Consider the following 20,994-nt stretch of genomic DNA (forward strand, 5'->3'; position numbering starts at 1 on the left):
AATCAGGTCTCCACAATCTTCTCGCTTCCAGGCTGAACAATACCAACTCTCTCAGCCTTTCCTCATAGGAGAGGAGCACTATCCCTCTGATAATTTTTGTGGGCCACCTCTGGACAGTCTCCAACAGGTCCATGTCTTCCCTGTGCTGAGGACCCCAGAGCTGGATGCAGTACTCTAGGTGGGTCTCATGAGAGCAGAGTAGAGGGGAAGAAACACCTTCTTTGACCTGCTGGGCATGCTCCTTTGGATGCAGCCCAAGATATGGTTGGCTTAGTACCTGAAGTGTTGCACTTGATGTGGCCAAACCATAAAGCCTATGGAAACCTACAAAAGCTGGGCTGTGGATAGCCTTCAGCCTGTTTGACTCTGCAGACTGCAATATCATTTTAGAAATTGCTATTTCGGACTTGCATTCAAACCCTGAATCCTACGTACCTATAGGTAGGTGGATAGGTGAAGACAACTGGGAGCTCTTCCCACCAGCTCCAAAGTGCCAGCTCCAATCCAGAAACAATGTAGATGAGTGACTGCATGCTGTACAGATTGCAACTGAAATATCAGGCTGGCTTCGAGCCTGAGCAATGTGAACACTCCATTCTTCATTTGTGGATATCAGCTTTGGTCCTTTTGCCACCTTTAAAATAGAGATGAGCACTTTTTTTGGTTTATAGAAATTGTTGCGAGTTAATGGATTCAAGATGATGTGATCCTTAAATATAAAGGATGTGAAAAAACAGGAATACTGGGTCTGCTCCTTCATTTTCACCTGTTGGACTAATTAAATATACTCGAATATCATTATAATTACGTAATTATATGTAATTAAGTAAATAAAAATGTACAAGCATATGAAAAGAAAGAAAACCAAACGAAAATAGCAACCCATTTATTCCATATCTAAGAAAGCCAGAATTGTCACTGAACTTTTGACTGCTTTAGTGAATAAGCTAAGAGATCTTTCTCTGGATTACTTTCCCCATTATAGCTGCCACAGAGACTGCTGAACACGGGTAAAATAACGGACGAAACGGAATTTGTCCTCTCAGGGGAACCTGAAATTACTGTCTATGTTAGAGGAGCGGCTGGGACGGGGTGAAGCCTGCGGACTCCCCGCCGTGGCCCCAGGGACCCGCTTACCACGAGCGGCGCCGGGAACGGGACCTCGCGGAAGACAGCTCCCGTCCGCGGGGCGGCACCGCGCCGGGCTCGCCCCTCCGCGCTGGGGAACGCTGCTACATTCAGCGGCGAACGAGCTGTATCTATGTATATATGTGTTTGAAAACGCAGCCCCGGCTGGTGGCACAGGGGCTGTGTGAGGCTGTGCTTAAACGGGAGGAGGAGGCGGGGGGGAGAATTAAAACAAGGCACGAAGCGGGTTTAAAAATAGCGTCCGGGCGGCGGGAGGTGAGGCACGCAGCCCGCGGCGGGCGGAGCGGGGCGGGAGCGGCTCCCGCGGGGGCCCTGCCCGGCCCGGGAGTTCCTCGGCTGCCTTGTAAGGAGCGCGGCAGCCACAGCGCCCGGCGCCCTCCTCTGCTCCCCGCCCCGACGCTCCCCCGCTGCCGGCAGGGAAAAAAAGAGCCGGGAGCAGATCTGCCCAACTCTTCCCTTCTTTCTTCTTCTCTTTCAGGAGCCCCCACCCCGCTTTGCCTCTCTCTCCTCCTCCTCCTGCTCTGCAATCAGGGAAATAAATCAGGGAAGGACATACACGCACATAGAGTGAGCGGGGATCTGTTACAAAAGTAGCGCTGATGGCGGCGGATCAGATGAAGCTGGAGCTGCTGCTGGAGTAGCAGAGAGTAGAGTATCTCTCCGTCTCTCTTCTCTATTTCTCTTCTTCCCCTCTCCACCCACAGATCTCCATCGTTTCTCCTCCTCCTTCCCACCCTCGGCCGTGCTCCCGCTTCTCCACACATCTCTGGGCTGCGCCTCCTGCGAAGGGGGCGGGTGGGGGGGAGCGGAGGAGGCTTTAAAAAACAACAGCCCCCCCCCCGCCACCACCACACCACACACGATAATTGCATTTATTATTATTGCCGTCTCGCCGACTTGGGGAAGGGGGATCGATCTTCGATCAGGAAGATGGCTGCTGGCTGGCTGCTGGTTTTTAGCCTGACACTTTTCCAGTCCTTGGTGATGAACCACTCTTCGGAGGGACCTTTCCCCTCTGCCACCACGTAAGTCCCAAGGGGTGCAGGACGGGGTTGCGGGCGGGAGGCACGGCCGGGGCTGCACCGAGGGGAGCGCGGCCCCGGCCACAATACAAAGGGAAATAAATAAAGTCAGTCCGGGCGGTGAGGTAAAACTGCAGGATTTCGGCTGTTTTCACTCGGGAAAGAGTAACGGTAGTTCGGGGTGCCGGGAGGAGGGGAGCGTGCCCCGGTCACAGGCGGCGACGGGACTTATAACACGAATGCTTCGCCTTGGAGCCCCGAACCCGAGCACCTCCCGGTGCTAAATATACCTCGGCAGCTCGGCAGCGCTGAGGGGAAAGTTTCGAGTTACACAGAGCCCGCCCCCTCCTCCCACAAAGGTTATTTCAGCCTGGCTGGAGTTCTGACACTGCTGAAAAAATGTTTTAAATCTGAAACTTTCAAGATTATATGAAAATCCGCTCAAAAAGCAGATTTTCTGGCGTGTGAATCAGGCAGAGGGGAAGGCTCAGAGTTGGGAGCCGATGCCTCAGCTCCCCCCTGCCTGGCCGTGGTCCAGCGTACCCCGGAGGGTGTTGGCAGCCTCGGGGTATGTTTTGTGCCCGGGGCTGTGGGGGGTGCGGGATGGTGCCCACGCCTGTGCCACACCGAAGCGGTTCAGCATCCTTAAAGCAACACAGCAGAACTGCTTTCCTCAGGGCTGGCCTTGCAAATCGTTACTTCTCAAAACCCGCCTTTAAGGGAGCTGAGGGATGCTTTCGGTGCGAGCAGCTTTGTGTTTTGCGTGGCCGTGAGATAGAGATCTTTAAACCACTGCATGCTTAGCAGAATGGAAGTGTTGCTCAGAGCAGTGCAAAGATCACATAATGAAAGCGTGCAAAAAGAGAAAGGCAGAAATAAGCTTCCATCATACTGGAGATTCGTCTACAGATCGGGGGGGGGGGGAGATCCACAGCAAAACACTGTGGATAGGGTTTCCTTGCCTTTTCTTCTCTTTTTTTTACCTTATTATTTTTATATTCTTTTTTGTTGTTTGGAAACATTTACCTTAGTCCCTGAATCCGGGTTAAAGCCACCACTAGGTAACTTTTAGGTGGATGTCTCACTTTAATGCATTTTACTTAAGAAAAACAGTGCTAATGGTAGCCTTCCCTATTGTTTAACGCTGGGTAGAATTTATTGCCCTCGTTCACGCGGTGCAGAAGGATGAGTTTGCAGCAATTACCAGCAATGCATTTTCACCAATTAGTACTGCTGGTAGGTTGTTATAATTGGATTCAGTTCTGAGTATCGGTGCCATTATGAGAGACTCAAACGGGTACTCGCACTGTTAAATGAAAGAAAGGAATACAAAGACTAGTATAAAATAACCACTTAATGTCTTCTAAGTTAAATAAATATAGCCTTTCATTGGAGGGAAAATTATCTTTTAAAATACTCTTGTGTTGCAATTTATAAAGATGTGTCACATAGAAGCAAGAGTGACAAAATGCAAAGCCAGGGCTTTTTAAGTCAGTGCTTTTCTTGTGTTTGAGCTCCTCTATTTACTGTTTCTTACTGAGCTGGTAAGTTATCATGCACAATTAAAATTTATCTTCTAAATAGATTTTTCTAGTTTTAAAGGAGAAAGACATATGGAACCTAGTGAGATTAAAAGAATACTGTATAAAAAGGATAGTGTATAATTTCAAATAGAAATCTAGATCGCTTTTTAGCATAACATTATGTGATATTTCCTTAAAATTGTTTTTGTCCTCCTCTCTATGTTTGCTGATTCCGTTCAGAATTTGCCTTCACTGCCAGTGATGATAACAGAAATTGTCAACAGGGAAATATATAACTTTAATTATAACTATACCTATGATTAAGTAATTTAGAATATGTTATTAGTCCGCAGCATTTCCATGTTCTTCACAATCCACTTGCTGTTGGCTTTTTTTTTTCTCATTATTATCCCATTGAAACATTGTAGAAACAATCTATAGTACCTGTCCATCCTTCACAGTAATGTTTCCCCTTTGAAATTAAATCAAAGAGCAAAGATGCTTTAGTTCGTTCAGAAGACAGCACAACAGGGTTATGCAGGGAGAGCTGCTCTGAAAAAAAGTAGTGATGTCACAGGTGAAAGGGAAAACATTTTTGGGTTTCTTTATTAAGACTTGGCAGCTGTGTTTTTCCCACTATAGATTACGAATGGGGAAGAACAAGGAGAAGTGATGCAAATGCCATTAATATGAAAGATTTAATAAGAATATTAAAAATAGGAAAAAAACACAGGAGAAGAGAATAAAGGAAAGAAAGGACATTAATAATTAAAGAACCAAAGGTTTGCTGATATTATGTTCATAGCTACCTGCTCTCTCTCCATTATTTTCAGTCTCCTTTCCTCTTAGCTAAAAAGTTGGTCTGAGGAAGCAGCATTTCCCAGCTGTTGTCTGAACAATGTGCATAATCTGGACTATATAGTTCATGATTTCATTAACAGCTCATTATTATACAGTCTCTTTCCCTTCAGTCATCTGTTCCTTCTGCATCAATATATAAACATGCGCTTTTACTAAAGCATTCAGAAGTCCTGATCAGTAGTATGCAAGTATGAAACATTCTTAGCAAAAAAAAGTGATGAAGGTTTAAGCAATGCTGTTTGATAGAATCCCAGTCACTTGATTAATTTTACTTCTCTGACAAGGCAAAAAGGCTCTGATATATTTATCCAGCAACTCAAGAGAATTTAAAGGGAAGGGTTGTGCTGGATGAAATGGGAGCCTTAATTTTTCATTGTGAATCTGAGCAGGTGGCATAATTGCATTTGTTGCTTCCTGTGTTGGAGTATTTCACTGCAAATATTGAAGGCTTTTTTTTTTTTTAATGAACTGCTTAAATATAGCAGTAATTATGTCTTGATCTTTAGCTATAAGGCTTAGCTACCAGTTGGTACGTATTCGGTTTCATTAAAGAATATCATTTTCATTGTATCATGTATTAGGGATGTATTATATGTTGGTACAGGATATCATGCTCTTACTTTTAATGTAACAACTCCAAGGACTTCAATTATATATGCAGCACAGTAGATATTTTGCACTTATATGAGTATATTGTTGTATATAGTACTCCTGTCACTATAACCGCACTACTGCTAACACAGTACACTAAGCGCTTCCTTCTTTGTAACCATATATGTCTGTTTATTATCCACATCTGCACAGGCTTGAGGAAAAAAGATACTGTTCAATAAATGCAGTCTGTTTTGTAATAAAGGTTGTACAGAACTCACTTTATTTCTATTCTTTTATCTATACTTCATCAAAACAGGTAGTCTTGAGTTTAAAAATATGTTGTAATTCTAAAGTATGGTTTTGACACAGTATGTCTTGCTAGTTTTGATTTCTACTGATAGCGAGCAATATATGATATACAGCTATATCTGCTGCTTTCTGATGATAAACCTGTGTGTGCTGATGAAAAAAGAAGCAGCAAACAACAAAGCAAAGCAGATATTTTAATTTGGATAAACCTACAAAGTAGCCTTTCAATACCAGTGGGATTGTTGCTGTAATTGCATCATTCTGGATATAGCTTAATGTCTGTTTTTCTTTTCTTTTCTCTTCTCTAATTTCCCTCCCCCACTCTTTTTTATCTTTTGTCCTTTTTTCCCCCTCAGTTCACCTGTTCTGTATGTAAATATTAAACTATACATTATATTCAAGCCAGATATGTTACTTAAATAAATGGTGTAAAACATCTGCAGATAAAAATAATATACAAAAGATAAAAATAATATACATATGAACACATATATATATGTATGCAGGCAGGAAATTTTTAGAGGAGACATTGTGTATCCCCATTTTTCATTTGCATGAGTTATTCTTACTGTTTTGGTGTCATTAGGACAGCTCAGGGAAGTCTGTATGAGTCATGTGAATTAGAGCTTGCACAACTGGGACATCTGTATTTTTGGTTTCTGCACATGGACCGAACAAGTATAGATCTTGGTGAGAAGTAGCTGGGTTTGGTACACAATATCACTCTATATAGAATCAGTGACCACATGTAGATAGAGGATACTTACGATGTGTTCTGTTCATCTGTTTCTATTGTCAGATTTAGGGATTTTGACACAACACATATACATGTAATCTCATTTTTAGCACAAAGTTTGTGAAAGAAAAATGCCAGTTTTAATGCTGATGTTCATTAGAAAATAATGTAATTTGAAAATTGTGTTTAAATTAAATAAATATATATTTAAAAATCTTCATTATGAGGATAATATCAGAAGTCTATCATCTCCATATGAATTGGAAAGAAGCCAAAGATGTAATCTACCTAGAATCAGGGAAGTGCAATATCACCTCTTAGTGTTTTCTCAGCAGCACGTCTGGATGCTGAGCTTTATGCAAGATGAGTAAACCTGCCGGTATTTTAAAAAGCATCCCTCCAATCCATTCTTCTAGTAGAAACATACTTAAAGATGAGTGCAAAGCAGCTTGTTGATTGGTGTTGGTTTCTTTTTGTGTCTCTGTATGTGTGGTGTTGATAAATTCAAATTTGTGGTTCCACAAAGCATTTTTCTGTTTCTCATATTTTATCATGTAAACTGTGAATGTGATATTTTTTTCTTATTTCCTTCTTAGAAATTTGTGCTGGGGCCTCAAAATTAACAAACCCTATAGATTTACATTTTATTAAGTGTGAAAATTCAGCTTAGAATGTCAAAGTAGATACTGATCATAAGAGATGAAATTTCACTGAAATAAATAAGCATCGTAGAGGTTCTTGCCATCTTTCATTTTGCAGTGATGCTATTTTCAGAACTGCATTGCTCATACCCTGCAAAATGATTTTATCCAAGAATTCAGCTGCTAGAGAGCTGGAGCTTGGCAGCACATTAGTCTGAAATATATTCATTGTTAAATAGAAGGCCTTTTGTACAGATCTTAAAAATATTTATCTAGCAGAGCATTTTAAATCGATGGAGGCATGGTCAAATTATTATTACTTTAATCTTTAGTAGCAAAGAAACAAATCAGACTACAGTTGCCTGCTGATATTTCTGATCTGACATGCTTATGCCTTTATTCTTTCTTCTGTGAGAATCCTTTACCTAAGGTAGTGTAATCTTCTGGACCAATGTTTTACTTAAACCCCTGCAATATGGGGGTTACAGTTTAGGATTGTTTTAGTAGTTTAAGAGAGAAATTATTTATTCTCACTATTGCTGACCATATTTGAAACAGAATTGGGCCTTATACTGTTTTGTACTTTGCAGTGCATGCAGTATCTGAGCTTTTGATCCCTGTATGCTTGGGATGCATGTTGTTTAGAGCACTTACCAAGACCTTAGTGACAACAGCAGAAAGTGTTGTTTTCTAGTGCCTTGTTAAAATATCTTCTTTAACAGAAGAAAAGATTTGACAGAACACAACACTGGAATCAAACTTCTGGACCATAGCTATGATTTGGGAAAACCAGATGCCGTACTTTATCATGTCTTCTACAAATGCTGAATCAGACTTTTTGATAGAAAGAATGACAGCTTAGTGTCCTTGGTGTCCTGGTAAAACATATTTAGCACCTTGAAAGTACACAGAACTTAAGAAGTGCAAAATAATAACTGCATTTCTGCACCCTTTTCTGGACAGCATCTTTGTGTTGTGTCTTAGATCACTCTTAGCTCATTCTTGCATCAGCTTTTTCATACCATCTGCAGCTGCTGCAAGACAGGTATCGATGAATAGTTACACGATTTGAATTTGAAATTGCAGCTTTGATTTATTTCCCTTGTTGCATCTATTAAATAGCCTGATCCCACTTAACTTTTCTCAAATATGTGTCGGGCAGTGCTTTGTTCTGCAGCATCAGACCAAGAGCTGGATTTTGTATCATTTATGTCAATCAGTCCTTACTACAGCAAATTTGTCATTGCTACTACAAAGTGTTGTGGTTCTTCTTTCCCTCCTGATTCCCTATAGTAAAAGAGAACTGGAATCACTATTGTTTGCAGAATGTGATTTTTATGTCAAGTGGTAAGTATTGTGTAAAGCACACAGTAGCAGTGCAGGAGTGGCTCACGCTTAGGGTGCAAATCACTCTCAACTGCATTTATACTTCGTTAATGGGTTGGATATTCACAATTTAGGGCCAGACTATGCTGCTTCTACCCTGAAATTAAAAAGGCCTGCTCATGTTCTCTGAAAAAGAATATTCAGGAAAGGGTGAAGATTTTAAAAATATGCCTCAGCACTTTTTAATAGCTAAAAATTAATGGCATATGCTTGAAGCTACTCAGCTCATGAGGGATTTGTCTTTTCCTCCTCTAGTACTTTCTAAACTCTTTTTTGACCTACTCTTCTTCTAAGCAAACTCAGTGTTTCACACCTTCCTTCCTCCCAGACTTAGTAAGTTTTCAGGGTGAAGTGTAAAATAGACTCCCTCTTTCACAAGCACTCTGTGGTGAGAATATGGCTCCCCATTTGGTAATGTTACACTACTGATGTTAGGGAAAGGACCGCGGGTTTTTGCTTCTGTCCCTCCTTACAACACTTTTCTCTGTGCACCAGCAGCAAATCGGTGACAAAGAGCCGAGTTTCTGTTCCTTGTATAATCTTTGCTATTTATTTACTAAGATTCTAACAAGTTTCTGAAAAAGATTGACATTATTTTGCATCAACAAATCAGCAAGCTTTTGCAGTTAATTACAGTAATTCAAAGTCAGACTTTTTTTAATCTGAAGCGGGCCTGAAATACCCATGGAATGGGAATGTGAAGTCATAATATTGTTGACTGTTATAAAATAATATTTTATTTGATTTTCACCCTCTTTTTAAATTACATTCTCGCTCCCTCTCTTTTCAGAGACAGTCAGGACAAGAACTGTAGCCTGACTTTGTAGCAGATCTTCTGTGTAGTGACTTAAGCATTTTTCATTTTTGAAATCGGTGTTTCTCTAGAGCCATGCATCTCAAGCCAGGGATGCAGATGTCCTGTGGATCATATGGGCTAAGAATAATTTTTGACACAGCAGTCATCTTTAACATAGACGTATATATTGGAGCAGTGGTCCTTTTTTCAGCCCTCATGCTTATAAAGCCTCAGTTGAAGTCTATGGGCAAAGACTCTGAAATTTATCCATTATAATAAGTTCTGATTCACTTCTGATCTGATTTGCAAAGTAAATGAGAACACAAAAGAAGTTGCTGACTCCACAGTCTAGTTTTTGTAGCAATTGGATAATAAATTACATTACTTTTATTTAAAGGAGAAAAATTAGACTCAGTTCATCCAAACAATTTCCTAGCCCAAGTGCTCCTGTTTCCCTTCTGCAGCTCCCCACTAGACTGGTCCAAAACCTTAAAATGTTTCCCAGCAAGATAATCTCTCTCTCCCATATCTTTACTGGGATTTTTATTGTATTTTGCTAAGCACGGACTAAATCTTTTAAGTAGGCATAAAAATAGAGCTATTAAAGTTCTCTGGGTAAGGGTGTCAGGACTAAAGCCTACATTAAGGCATGCTATTTTTCTCAGTCGTCCCTTTAAATACTGTGCTGCTTTTTTTTTTTTTTCCTGCACTAAGTTAGTCTTAAACAAACCAGTGAAAAAGAAGTTTTCTTTGCTCCTGCATAGAGTAGAAATACCATTCTTGATGGGAGGAAACTGATTCACGGCAAAATGTTTTGAGTCTGAGCTAGAAGAACTGTATTTGTCGGTACTGCCGGAAGGAGGAGAGTAATGAAAAAGAGATGACTAGATGTATGAATTACGAAGTTAGGGGGTTTTGCTATTCCTTCCCCTGTTCTTATGTGTGAATATCTTAGTCCTGCATATATATATCCAATATCCCATTAGACTAATCAACATGCTGAGAGATAAGTTCACCAGTCAATTAAGAGGGAAGTTTTGATTTGATATTCTGATGTGTACTGGTAGGAAAAATGGTTTATTTTACATATTGCTGAAAGAACTCTCATGGACCCCCAGTGTGAATTTGAATATCTGATAGAGATCTTGTGGATCCTAAATACAGCCCTACACTTGGAGGAAATACACTTTACTTGGGGAGTGCTCTGCCCTCTGAGATATGTTGATATCCTGTTTTGTCAGTTTAATCCAGAAGTATGGTGGCTTCGCACACACACATTAATGCATATGTTGCCTTTTTGCCATATATGGCTGATTTCTTTTAGTAGGTTGAATTAGAATAAAATATAATACATAGTGTACTATTCTTCAGTAAGTATTTAGAATAATTCCTGCAGAGGTTATTGAATGTCCATATTTTCTGTTAGCTTCATATGCAACTTTATTCTTTTTATATATGGATGTAATAAGTTCGTTAGATTTTATTTCAAAGACAGGTTAAAGTGCAGAGACACACATGTAGGTGAGAGAAGATGGAAATTGAGTGGAGTGAGCAATGAGCTTTCTTGCAGCATCATCTTCTGTGTAAAGTCACCCTTCCTTAGGATGGTTAGGTCTGTGTGTATTTCCTAATGCAGCAAGTATTTCTTGACCTGAGACTTTTCTCATAAGTTAATTCAGTGGCACTTGAAAGAAAGAAAGAAAGGAAAAAGAAAAGCAAAAGAATAGAAATAAAATAAATAATGGGCTTTTTAAAATTTACTTTTATTTAATCAGAATCTGATTTGTTTAGTATGATATCCCTCTTGAATTGTGTGTATCTTGGCTGAGTTCTTTATTGTTATATGTCTTTCTGTTATTATCTGCTTCCCTTTATCTGCCTTGCATTATTTCTTAAGTTTGGAGCCTTACATTTCCACACTATTTTCTGTCAGTAAAGTAAGAAACTGCAGTATTTTGCCATTTTAGTCAGGCAAGGGTTTATTGTCAAGATTAATTTGTTAGCTAATGCCTCTAAAGCCGTCTGTAGTTGATAAGTGTTGTTAAGCTGTTAATCCTTGTTTATTAAGATGTGTCTTTGCTTTATTCCCACTTTACCTCAGATACTTGCATGACCAAACCTTTCCTGGATGGATAATGTCTCTGGTTTACCTGGTTCTCAAAGGTTTGGGTTTTTTTCAATAGAATCTGTAGAAAAGGTGCCATCATATCTTCTTCTTTTGGTAACTTGAGATCTGGGGAGCTAGAAGAAGTTAATCCCCACGAGCTGTACTTCTTGGATGTACACAGATTGAAAAAACATAAGCTTGACAACATTTTTAGAAACTAACAGGAGTCAGCAAAAATCTGCAGACAGTATTATGAACAGAAGCCAGCATATCTGACTCATGCCAATGCTGCACACTGGTTGCACGCCTTCACCACATTGCAAATGGTTGTTCTCAATGGCTGAAATCACTTGGAGCTGTAGATGCCCAATTTATCTGAAATCTGTACTGTGAGTATTTGTACTTTTTAATTAAAATGGAGACAATAGGTGGGTACAGTACTAGCCAAGGGCTCGTGTCACTTGAGTGGTTTTCATTAACCTGACCTATTTGCTTCTTTCGCAGCCCTGGCTACAGCTGATTTTGTTGCTTCTGTTCCCATTGACACCCCAATTGTCATCTTGCTTCAATAAATGTGTTGTATATTGTAACATGTCCTGTTTCTATGAGAAAAATGATCATAAAAGTACATAATTAATGCTATTTAGGTGGTCTGGCATCAACTTATTTCCAGTTTTGGACTAGTAGCGTGCTTAAAATGATCAGTAGCAATCACTGATTACCTGAGAATCACTGTGATTTCAAGCAGGAGTAACATAGTTTCCCCTGCAATTATTTTGATTTGCCACAAACAGTAACAATGAAGCATAGCCCTTACAGTTTTTTGTTTTTTTTTTTTTTATTATTTAGCAAGGTACTTTTCTTGCCTTAGCATTTTCTTGGATTAGATTTTTATCTGTTGTGAATTATTTAGATTATGTGGGTAGATACATAACCTGGAAGACGATCACTAATATGTGCAGGGCCATGTCTTATGGAGATTTGCTGCACTGCACACGTGGGGAATAGCTATGTTGTAACTGAATGCAGAACCTGGTTCTTATAGTCACTTTTGACTGATTAGAAATACACAAAGGATTAATTGGTTTGTTGCATGACTATATCTCAGGGTATACGCTAAATGTCTTTGGAAATGATTAGGTACCCAATTTCATCCTTCTTTGCACCAGTGTCATTTCAGCAAAATGAGTATTGGTCCTGTATCATTTAAATCCTGAGTGGAAGGATGAATCCACGTAAAATACTTTCTTATTAAACACAAGCAGGTTCTATCACAATGGAATGAGTCATCACAGCCAAGGCCTGATTGTAAAAATTATATAAAATAAAACGGAAGACGTGATTCTATTAGGCTGTACAAAGGGGAATAGTAAGATACCACAAAGAAACCATGCGTGATATCAGGTGTCTTCCCTTTAAATGGTAAACTCTAATGCCACTTCATTGTCTGTGCCCCACTGAGCAAGTACCCATGTAAAAAAGAAGTACTTAATGTGCAGGAAGGCACTGAAAAATATTCCTCCAGATGAGGAACAGACCCAGTTTTCTACAGGTATGGAATTGTAGGGAAGAAACAGTTTCGTTTTCAAAATACTGCAATATTTAATAATGCACAGGATAACTGTAAGTAGCTTTTGCAGATTTACTTTTTTGTGTTTTCTTTTTTTTTCTTTTTTTTTTCTTAAATAATTAGTTCTAGAGTTCAACACTGCAATTTGGAATTGTAGGAATGATAAAGACATTTATTTCAACCCCTCATTATGCACAACCGAATAATTCATTCATCTGGTATGAAATCTTGAATTTTCAGGTTATTAAGTTTAAAACTAGCAAGAAATTTACAGGCAAACTTTATTTTTTCTTTTTTTTTTTTTTTTTCCCAATGAAGCTGGGTTTACTCTAAACATGATGTTAGTTTGCTATGTGGACATGAGGTGACATTCTGATAAGCTTTGGTATCAGAGAAGTACTCAGCCAGTATCTTTAGTCGTCTGCGATGTAAATGTTCCTAGTATAGTTACGTTCTTCCAGTCTACAAAATTAGGGTTAAAGCACCCATCACTTCCTTGTGTGAATGGTGAGAGGTAAGATTAACAAATGGCTACAAGGAATACTGTAGGGGATGCATAGAACAATACTTTGCTTGCAAATATTTTGCTGATAGTGATTTTTCCTTTCATAAATCCATTTACTTATAGAATAAAATACTTTTATGGCCTGCTAGGTAGTTTTGAACAAAAATGTTGAGTTATTCTTGTAGATATTCTTGCTTCTACAAGCACTTTATGTATTCAGTAGTGATGCTTTCAGTTTCGCAAGTGCAACATTCTTATCACAAATATTTGTGATAAAATATTTTGTTCCACATCTCTATTTACCTGGGGCTTTATTTCTTTTTAGTGAATAGTATCTTACAATTGCCCCATTACTCTCCACGGGAATAATCTCTTTATAGAATAAAGTGCTGATCAGTCTTTAAAACAACCCTAAGTTAAAAGTTATCCAATTGTAAAGCTATCCAATTGTAAAGCTAAACAATTGAAAACTAGAAAATGCAAGATATTAAAATTGCCTTATGGCCTTAAATTCTTTTCCTTATCCATCTTCATTGTGATCTTGTCTTCAGTTACAAAAATCAACTATTATTTTTTCTCCTGGAAACATGTTTCATTGAAGATATGAAAGATACACAAGGCCAGAATTATGCTTACTTGTACTTACATATTAAAACGTAGTTGAATTCTTATTTTGGTTATTTGGCCTTACAGCTTTTATGATTTTGACTTAATAAGAGGGGTTTTCTATAATTATTCAAAATGTGAGACTAGCGTGACAGGTGGAGATTGTAGCTAACTTCGGTAAAACTGCAACGGACATACCTTGTCTCTGGCAATGAAAACTTAGTAATAACTTCCACTACACGGGGAGATTGCAGAAGCATCTGACTCTGAGAATCATAAGTAAGGTATTAGCTAAAAGTTACTCTTTGAACCCAAAAGCCATGGCAAAGATACCTTACAAAAATAAATGTTTTTGAAATATGTGTGGATGTTTCCTATTACTCAGACATCGCTTCACTGCGGAAAGAGAAATGGCTGGCTGATCTTTTGGTTTTTATGCTGTATGACTTTAGTAAATGGTGCAGCCCTTCACTGTGCAGGAGTTATTTCCTAGCTGAGATTTTCTTCAAAATTGTCAAACAGGAAGTATCAGTGGTATACCGCAGAAAAACCGACCATTCTAGTTAGCTATATAAGTAGGAACTCATGCTTCTTGTGTTTCTAGCTCTTTATTTAATCTTGCGATTTTAGGAGCAGTCATATTCTAATTGAAAAGATTTCACCAATACCTGAAATTTTACATTACTGGTGTATCAGATCCAAATGTCATATAGTGACACTTAATGACATGTATTTGGATAGAACTTATTCAAGGCTTTTTAATAGCCTAATAGATAACCTGCAAACTGGGGATCATCTGCAAGATGACTCATTCAAAGACTGCTTAAAATAAAGTAGTTCTTCATTACTTACAATGAAACATCCTTAAAAATCTGCAAAGTAATAAAATAAGCCTTTTTCTTTTTCTTTTTCTTTTTCTTTTTAATTTCCAGTACTGTAAGTGTATTCAAAGTCCTTAAACAAATACATGATATGCAAACATAGACTGAGTGAGATACACAGCTTTGTGGAATTCTTGTTCTAATTCAACAGTAATATAGATTGATTCCAGTTTGTGGTTTGTTACTATGTGATTTAACAGGGACACACACCCTCCATGCAACATTTCTTTCACCTGGGAAAATTGGATAATGGGCTAATGAAGGTTTTCTTGGCTGCTAATGCTGTCCATTTTCAGAATGGAGCAATTACACAATCTTCACACTCAGTGTCTATCTAAATAAAATCAATGTAAAAATAAGGGCTGTTTACAGTGAAGTATTGTTATTTTACATTGTATGTGCAGTTCTCCGAGAGTCTGAAATGATGCTGAAATGACACAGTAAAAAAGAATCTCAGAAGCTTTAAAACCAGTAGTTTAATGCCCACCTGATTTTTCTCTAAACTGAAGTAATTCACCACTATTTGTCTGCCTCCATACAAATGTAATACCTTATGACTGCTATGCTTAGTTTTTAGGAGAAAAGCTCATTCTATGCATCTCAAAACTAGACATGGTTTGAATTCACATGGTTTCAGTTTTAAGTTAGGGCTGGATTAAAGATTTCAAGCTATTTATTTACAAAAATAAAACAGGAATTTGAAGGTCTGGTTTTGTCTGTTCTTACCCAGTTTTCTCTTTGATCTGTGAATTCTTCTAAAGGCCATAGAGAATTGCTTGGACAGTGCTTTCAAAATGTAATACGTTGTGTAAGTGCTGATTTTTGCTATCTGCTCTTCTGCTTTTTTTTTCTTTTTATTATTCCTGCTTTTATTCTGCTATCCGAGCAGAGTAAGTCTGAATACAAATTGCAATTAGAATTATGGTAAAGATGAATGCCTGTTTAGGCTATCAACTGCTTCACAGACTTTAACCTACAAATTAAGGTAAGGAAAATTCAGATTAAATATGCACAATGCCTTGATAGTGCAATCAAGCAGCTTGTGGATTCATCCTCAAAAATGTTTTGTGGTGCTTATGAACTGTTAAACTTCTGAATTTGTGTTGAAGAGAAATCTGAAGGAGCAAAAGCTGTCTCCTCTATTATTTGGGAGCTGGATAGTACTTTTCCCATTGCTTATTTTCTTTCCAACTCTTATATTGTTGCAAAAGAAAAACCCAAATCAAAACCCAAAACATAAAACCTTTCGATTTTTGAGTTAACGTAGAAGGTAGAAGTATGGAATGGTGTCATAATGATTCTCAGTATAACACTTCTGCTTTTGACTTTGACTTTCAGATGTTGGGATCAAGTACTGCATTAGCTAGTTCATCTGAAGGAATTATCTCTAAATGACTCTGATACAACATGTTCCCTGGAAACATTCAAGGTCAGGTTGTACTGGGCTCTGAGCAACCTGATCTAGTTGAAGATGTCCCTGCTCAATGCAGATTGGTCGGACAAGATGACCTTTAAAGCTTCTTTCCAACTCCAACTACACTGTGATTACAAGATTCTCTATTTCTTACTTCATTTTTGAAAACTTACTTTCAGTAGAAGTTTTGTGGGTGCTTTTAAAGGCTTCTGCATATGACATCTTTACCAACCCATTCCAAAGAAGTACTGTGATGATGAGTTATGTCCACTTTTGTCTTCGGTCACATCTTTTAATGAAATTAAGCTTAGGCTTTGTATGTATCATGCTATGGGGCAAAATAATGCTAAAACTGCATAGAAGCAATCTGTCATCCCCAATTTTTGTGTGGTGGTAGAAGAATTTTAAAGTCTTATGAAATTGTGTACAGGAAGGAATCAATCACATCATTTGTTATCTCTGATGCATTCCTGAACATAATTTCTAATATGGCTGATTTATTGTATACAATTAAATTTAACATGTGAATGATGCCCTATCTTAGACCAGGTCACTGAGTGTTTCTCTGTAAGCACCTCGAACATCAGCTGTACTTGCATTGTGTATATGTGTTTCTGTTCTTACTAGCACAGTACTTAGGAGCTCCAGTCAAGAGACAAACCCTGTATTATTATGGATTCTGTATAACAGAAGCTTATGAGGCAGAGATATTTACACAGAAAGTTTGGCATGGAAATAGCATTCCTAGTAATAATAAAGCAGTATAGTTCATGTCTCCCAGGGGATTTCTCTGATAATACCTGTAGGGGAACAAATAACGACAGGGGTAATATTTTGTATGCTAATGTGTGTGCACCTCTAACATGATGCACGACAGCCAGATCGCTTTCTATATTTTTCTTTTCCTGTATGTTCATTGCTTTTATCAATGTAGGACAGACGTACCTGCAATGCAGGCAGACAACAAATGGTTTTATGGTTCAGTACCCAAGAGAATGGCATAACCTCTGCTATAGGTGACACCGTTAGTGCTAGATAGGACAGAAAAATAGTTTGCCCAATACTTATTAAAAGGTTCTTAGTCTTTTGGATATTGCTACCCTTTATAACTGTGTGAAACCTCATAGATCTCTTTTAACATTCTTACCCTCCAGATGCTTTTGCATGTGAATATTTCTGGACAGTCCAGTTTACTACAAATAGCAAGCAAAATATTTGTAGGACTGGGCGCAGATAGTTTATTATAGGAACTGCTGCATTAATGTATTTACAATACATCTAGTATGGTACCATTCTGTCCTCAGCCTCTGGTCAGTTGAAGAGACTTAAATTTCTGTATCTGAGCTTCAATGAATTTTTGACAGATGTTCAGGCTGTCATCTTCGTATGAATACACTGGAGTTGCATTGGTTTTGATGGGAGTAGCCTGTAATATGTTTGAACTGTTGGTACATGCTTTGCCTTATTTCTATGATGTGCTAGCATTATTAATGATGCTATACAGCAGCATTGTACTTCCTCATTACCATGAGGTATGGTAATAACCAGTAGGATATTCTGTAAGTGCAGAATTACAAATGACTGAATATTAATCTACACAACATCCAAATAAAAAAGCACTAAGCTCTTCAAAAATATAAACTATACTTTAAATGTAAATTCATAAACTGCTAGTAACTGTGTGACCTTAGGCATATCACATGGAGATCTTTGCCTTAGCTAGCCAGTTTGAACTGTGGAAATCATAGTGTCTTGCTCTGGATCTGATTTTCATCAAATATTGAATCATTTAATCCTTTGACATTTAATCTATGGAGGAAAGGACAAGGGGTAACGGGTTAAAACTTAAACAGGGGAAGTTTAGACTGGATATAAGGAGGAAATTCTTTCCTGTTAGGGTAGTGAGTCACTGGAATAGGTTGCCAAGGGAGGTTGTGAATGCTCCATCTCTGGCAGTGTTCAAGACCATGTTGGACGAAGCCTTGGGTGACATGGTTTAGTGTGAGATGTCCCTGCCCGTGGCAGGGGGGTTGGAACTAGATGATCTAAAGGTCCTTTCCAACCCTAACCATTCTATGATTCTGTGTTTCTATGAAATGCATAGATTTAGATTGCAAAATTTATGCTGACATCAGTAAAGCCATAATTTTGCCCTCTACAGTATTCTTAGAGGGTAAGTTATTTCTGTGACATGAAGGTATGCAGAACTACTGTATGCATGTGTTGATCATATACAGATTTCCTCTGTGTGCCTTTAGTTCTTTATTGAGCTGAATGTAAATTCGTTATCTTCCATGTTTTTATATGCATTTTCCTCTTGCCTCTGTATAATTAAAGTTAATATCTACATAAGCTTTAGTTATATACACTCAGCAGATGAGCTAAGTGTAACTACTTACTAGTGGTTAAAACTAGTAGTGGTAGGCAAATAGGGTAACTTTTAAGAAGATTCAGAGGTCTTTGTGCAGTTGCTGTCTGTGCTGTGTGTCTGTCCAAACTGAAGCATCCAATATTTATAAGTATTTAACATCTTTCATCAGGACATTTTCTCTCATCTGAACATTTCTCTCACCCAAACATGCACATCATTAATTTTTAACAAGTAAATATGCATTTCATCTGCTGTTGATGGGGAAAAAAGCCACCTTTTTTGTTTGCTTTCTGAGAAAGTAATAGTTATTGAAACTTAAATTAAGCTTGGCCAGTAGTAGGTATTTTTTGTGGAACGCTGGGGAATACTTAAAGGCCATTTGGTTTCCTTTTCTGAAAAACAATGCAGGGAATCTGGTGGTGAATCAGATATTGTTTAAAGGTTACTTGGATTGTTATGAATCAGGGAAGGCGGATTGAAATTCATCTTCTTTGTTTAGGAATTGCCATGTGGCATTTAGAAAGGGGTATGTGTGTAAATTTAAATAGCATAATGTTCCCTACTTCCCCAGCAGAGCTATTTCTTTATCCCTTATCTGTATAAACCCCAACATTTTTGCTTACTGGGAGATCAGAATTTGAAAGGAGTGGTGCACCTCAGGTGAAGGAAGGCAGCATCCATGTACTGGAAGCAAGCTCCTGTTACAGCTGGGTGCCCTTCCATTTGAAACAGTGTTGTTATGCTATATAAAACAAATAAAGGAATCTGAAGCCTTTACTATAGGATTGTTTTATTAATTGCTTGCACAGCGTTATTTAAAGAAACCTACATGATTTTCCTTTTGTTATGTTCACGTATGTATCTACAAATCATCCACACAGAAAGAAGTGCTGTCAGATTAGCAAACGGAGAGCAGCCTGCATTCAGGCAGGTGCCAATCAAAGCCAGAAAGCCCACTTCCAGTGACATTGTTGAGCATAGGGATGAATATTCACTGGACTTCACTTTAGAATGAAAAGGCTGCCTCAAAGGCCTTGTGCTTTCAGCCGAGGAGCAGCAGGGAAAGGGATCCACCTGAGGAGCACAGGTTTGACACAGTTGGACCAGATCCAGCTTTGAATATCACTGAGGCTTCCTGCGGGAAGCCAGAGTCGCTGATAACTAATGAGGTCCATACCGTGTTTGGAGTGCACGCTGACAGCATGTCACAAAGCAGAGGGATAATATAAATAATAAGATTTTGCTCTGGTTTCTTTATTGCTCTTTGTGACTTTTATTTTTAGCTCCTTGCTACAAGAGATGGGTCTCTGGATTGCTTGCTCTAGTGCACACACTTTCTTTTTTACTGGCTGTCTCTGTCTCTTGACAGGTGTAAAGAAGGATCCTAAATATAGAAGCCACCCATCATTTGGTTCCAGCAATCAGCAAGCACTGATTTAGCATTTCTCTTAACTAGCTAAGCTCCAGAAGGGTGTTTCTTTGTTGAATTACAACCTTTCTTTAAAATTATTAGCAAATCAGGTTATCTGTAGCTTGCAGAATACCGTAAGCAAGAATATCTCTGGAATGATAGTTGTCAGGAATGGCTTTTGTGATGGAAAGGAGAGAAAAATGCTTTTTAAAGAGCTCCCATATTTTAGCAGTTTAGTTAACGCTGCAATATCTCATTGGGGAAAACACTGACGCTAGGTATATGTACAGTCTCTGTTTTTTAGATGAAGGAGCACACTTTCAGACATAAATAACCGTACACTTTCCTATGAATTTTTTCCTCAAGAGGAAAGACTTAACTGCAAGTGTACTGATTAGCTGGGGTTTACCTTGCTATACACAGAAATTAGGCGTGGTGAGAAATGGAGTTGTCCTGGTACTGCTTGTTCGTAGTGCTCCATAAAAGTAATTTTAACAGAGAGCAGTATATCTCATGGTGTACCTTTATTTATGCTTTTGTGGAGGTCAGCACAGGACTTATTCTTAAAAATTAATTGGCCAAATATAATGTATTACTATTGCAAAAAGTTCTAGTTGGAATATTTGGCAAAAACGAAGAGCTGTATCACTACATTAAAGATAGCTTACACATTTTCTGTTAAGCTGTAGGCAGGCGTCTCAAATTCTTTCTCTTCCTTGTCGTCAGTTGCCATTAATATTCATGGAAATTTTTTACAGTCTAAGGAAAAGAGCAGGAGATCCTAAAATACAGTATTCGGTTATGACAAGTGAGTTGCTTGTGATGAAGAAGCTGTTTGATAGTGATTTGCTTTGATTTTTATGTTTTGTGATTGTGATACACTTCTAGGATATTAAACACTGTGTTAAACAGAAGAACACAAGTGGAGTTGGCGCTTTTATGTGGCTTAGAAAGGCAGTAGTACTTTTCTCATGGTGGTTGTAGTGGTTACATGTGGTCTGTCTGGTTGTGAAAAATTCTGTAGCAAAATATAGCATGGGTTTGTTATGCTTATGTAAGAGTATATTTTTGGTAACTTGTTCTCCCTATACTAAGCCATAAGAAATAACCTG

At 38.4% G+C, this 20,994-nt stretch overlaps 1 protein-coding gene across 9 annotated transcripts in view; it reads left to right on the forward strand.

Moving 5' to 3' along the window:
* The first annotated feature begins 1,600 nt into the window (after positions 1-1,600).
* The window catches only part of CACNA2D1 (calcium voltage-gated channel auxiliary subunit alpha2delta 1), a 387,883-nt gene continuing 368,489 nt past the window's right edge, over positions 1,601-20,994 (forward strand). For all 9 annotated transcript variants that reach the window (XM_061467295.1, XM_061467296.1, XM_061467298.1 and 6 more), the window contains exon 1: positions 1,601-2,174. In XM_061467295.1, coding sequence (XP_061323279.1) covers positions 2,080-2,174 — 95 coding nt within the window. In that variant the 5' untranslated portion in view covers positions 1,601-2,079. The remainder of the gene's footprint in view (positions 2,175-20,994) is intronic.

Source organism: Pezoporus flaviventris, unplaced genomic scaffold, assembly GCF_033815535.1.
Source record: "Pezoporus flaviventris isolate CSIRO_AGI_PZ_B2104156 unplaced genomic scaffold, CSIRO_AGI_Pfla_v1 ptg000045l, whole genome shotgun sequence".
NCBI classification, from domain to species: Eukaryota; Metazoa; Chordata; class Aves; order Psittaciformes; family Psittacidae; genus Pezoporus; species Pezoporus flaviventris.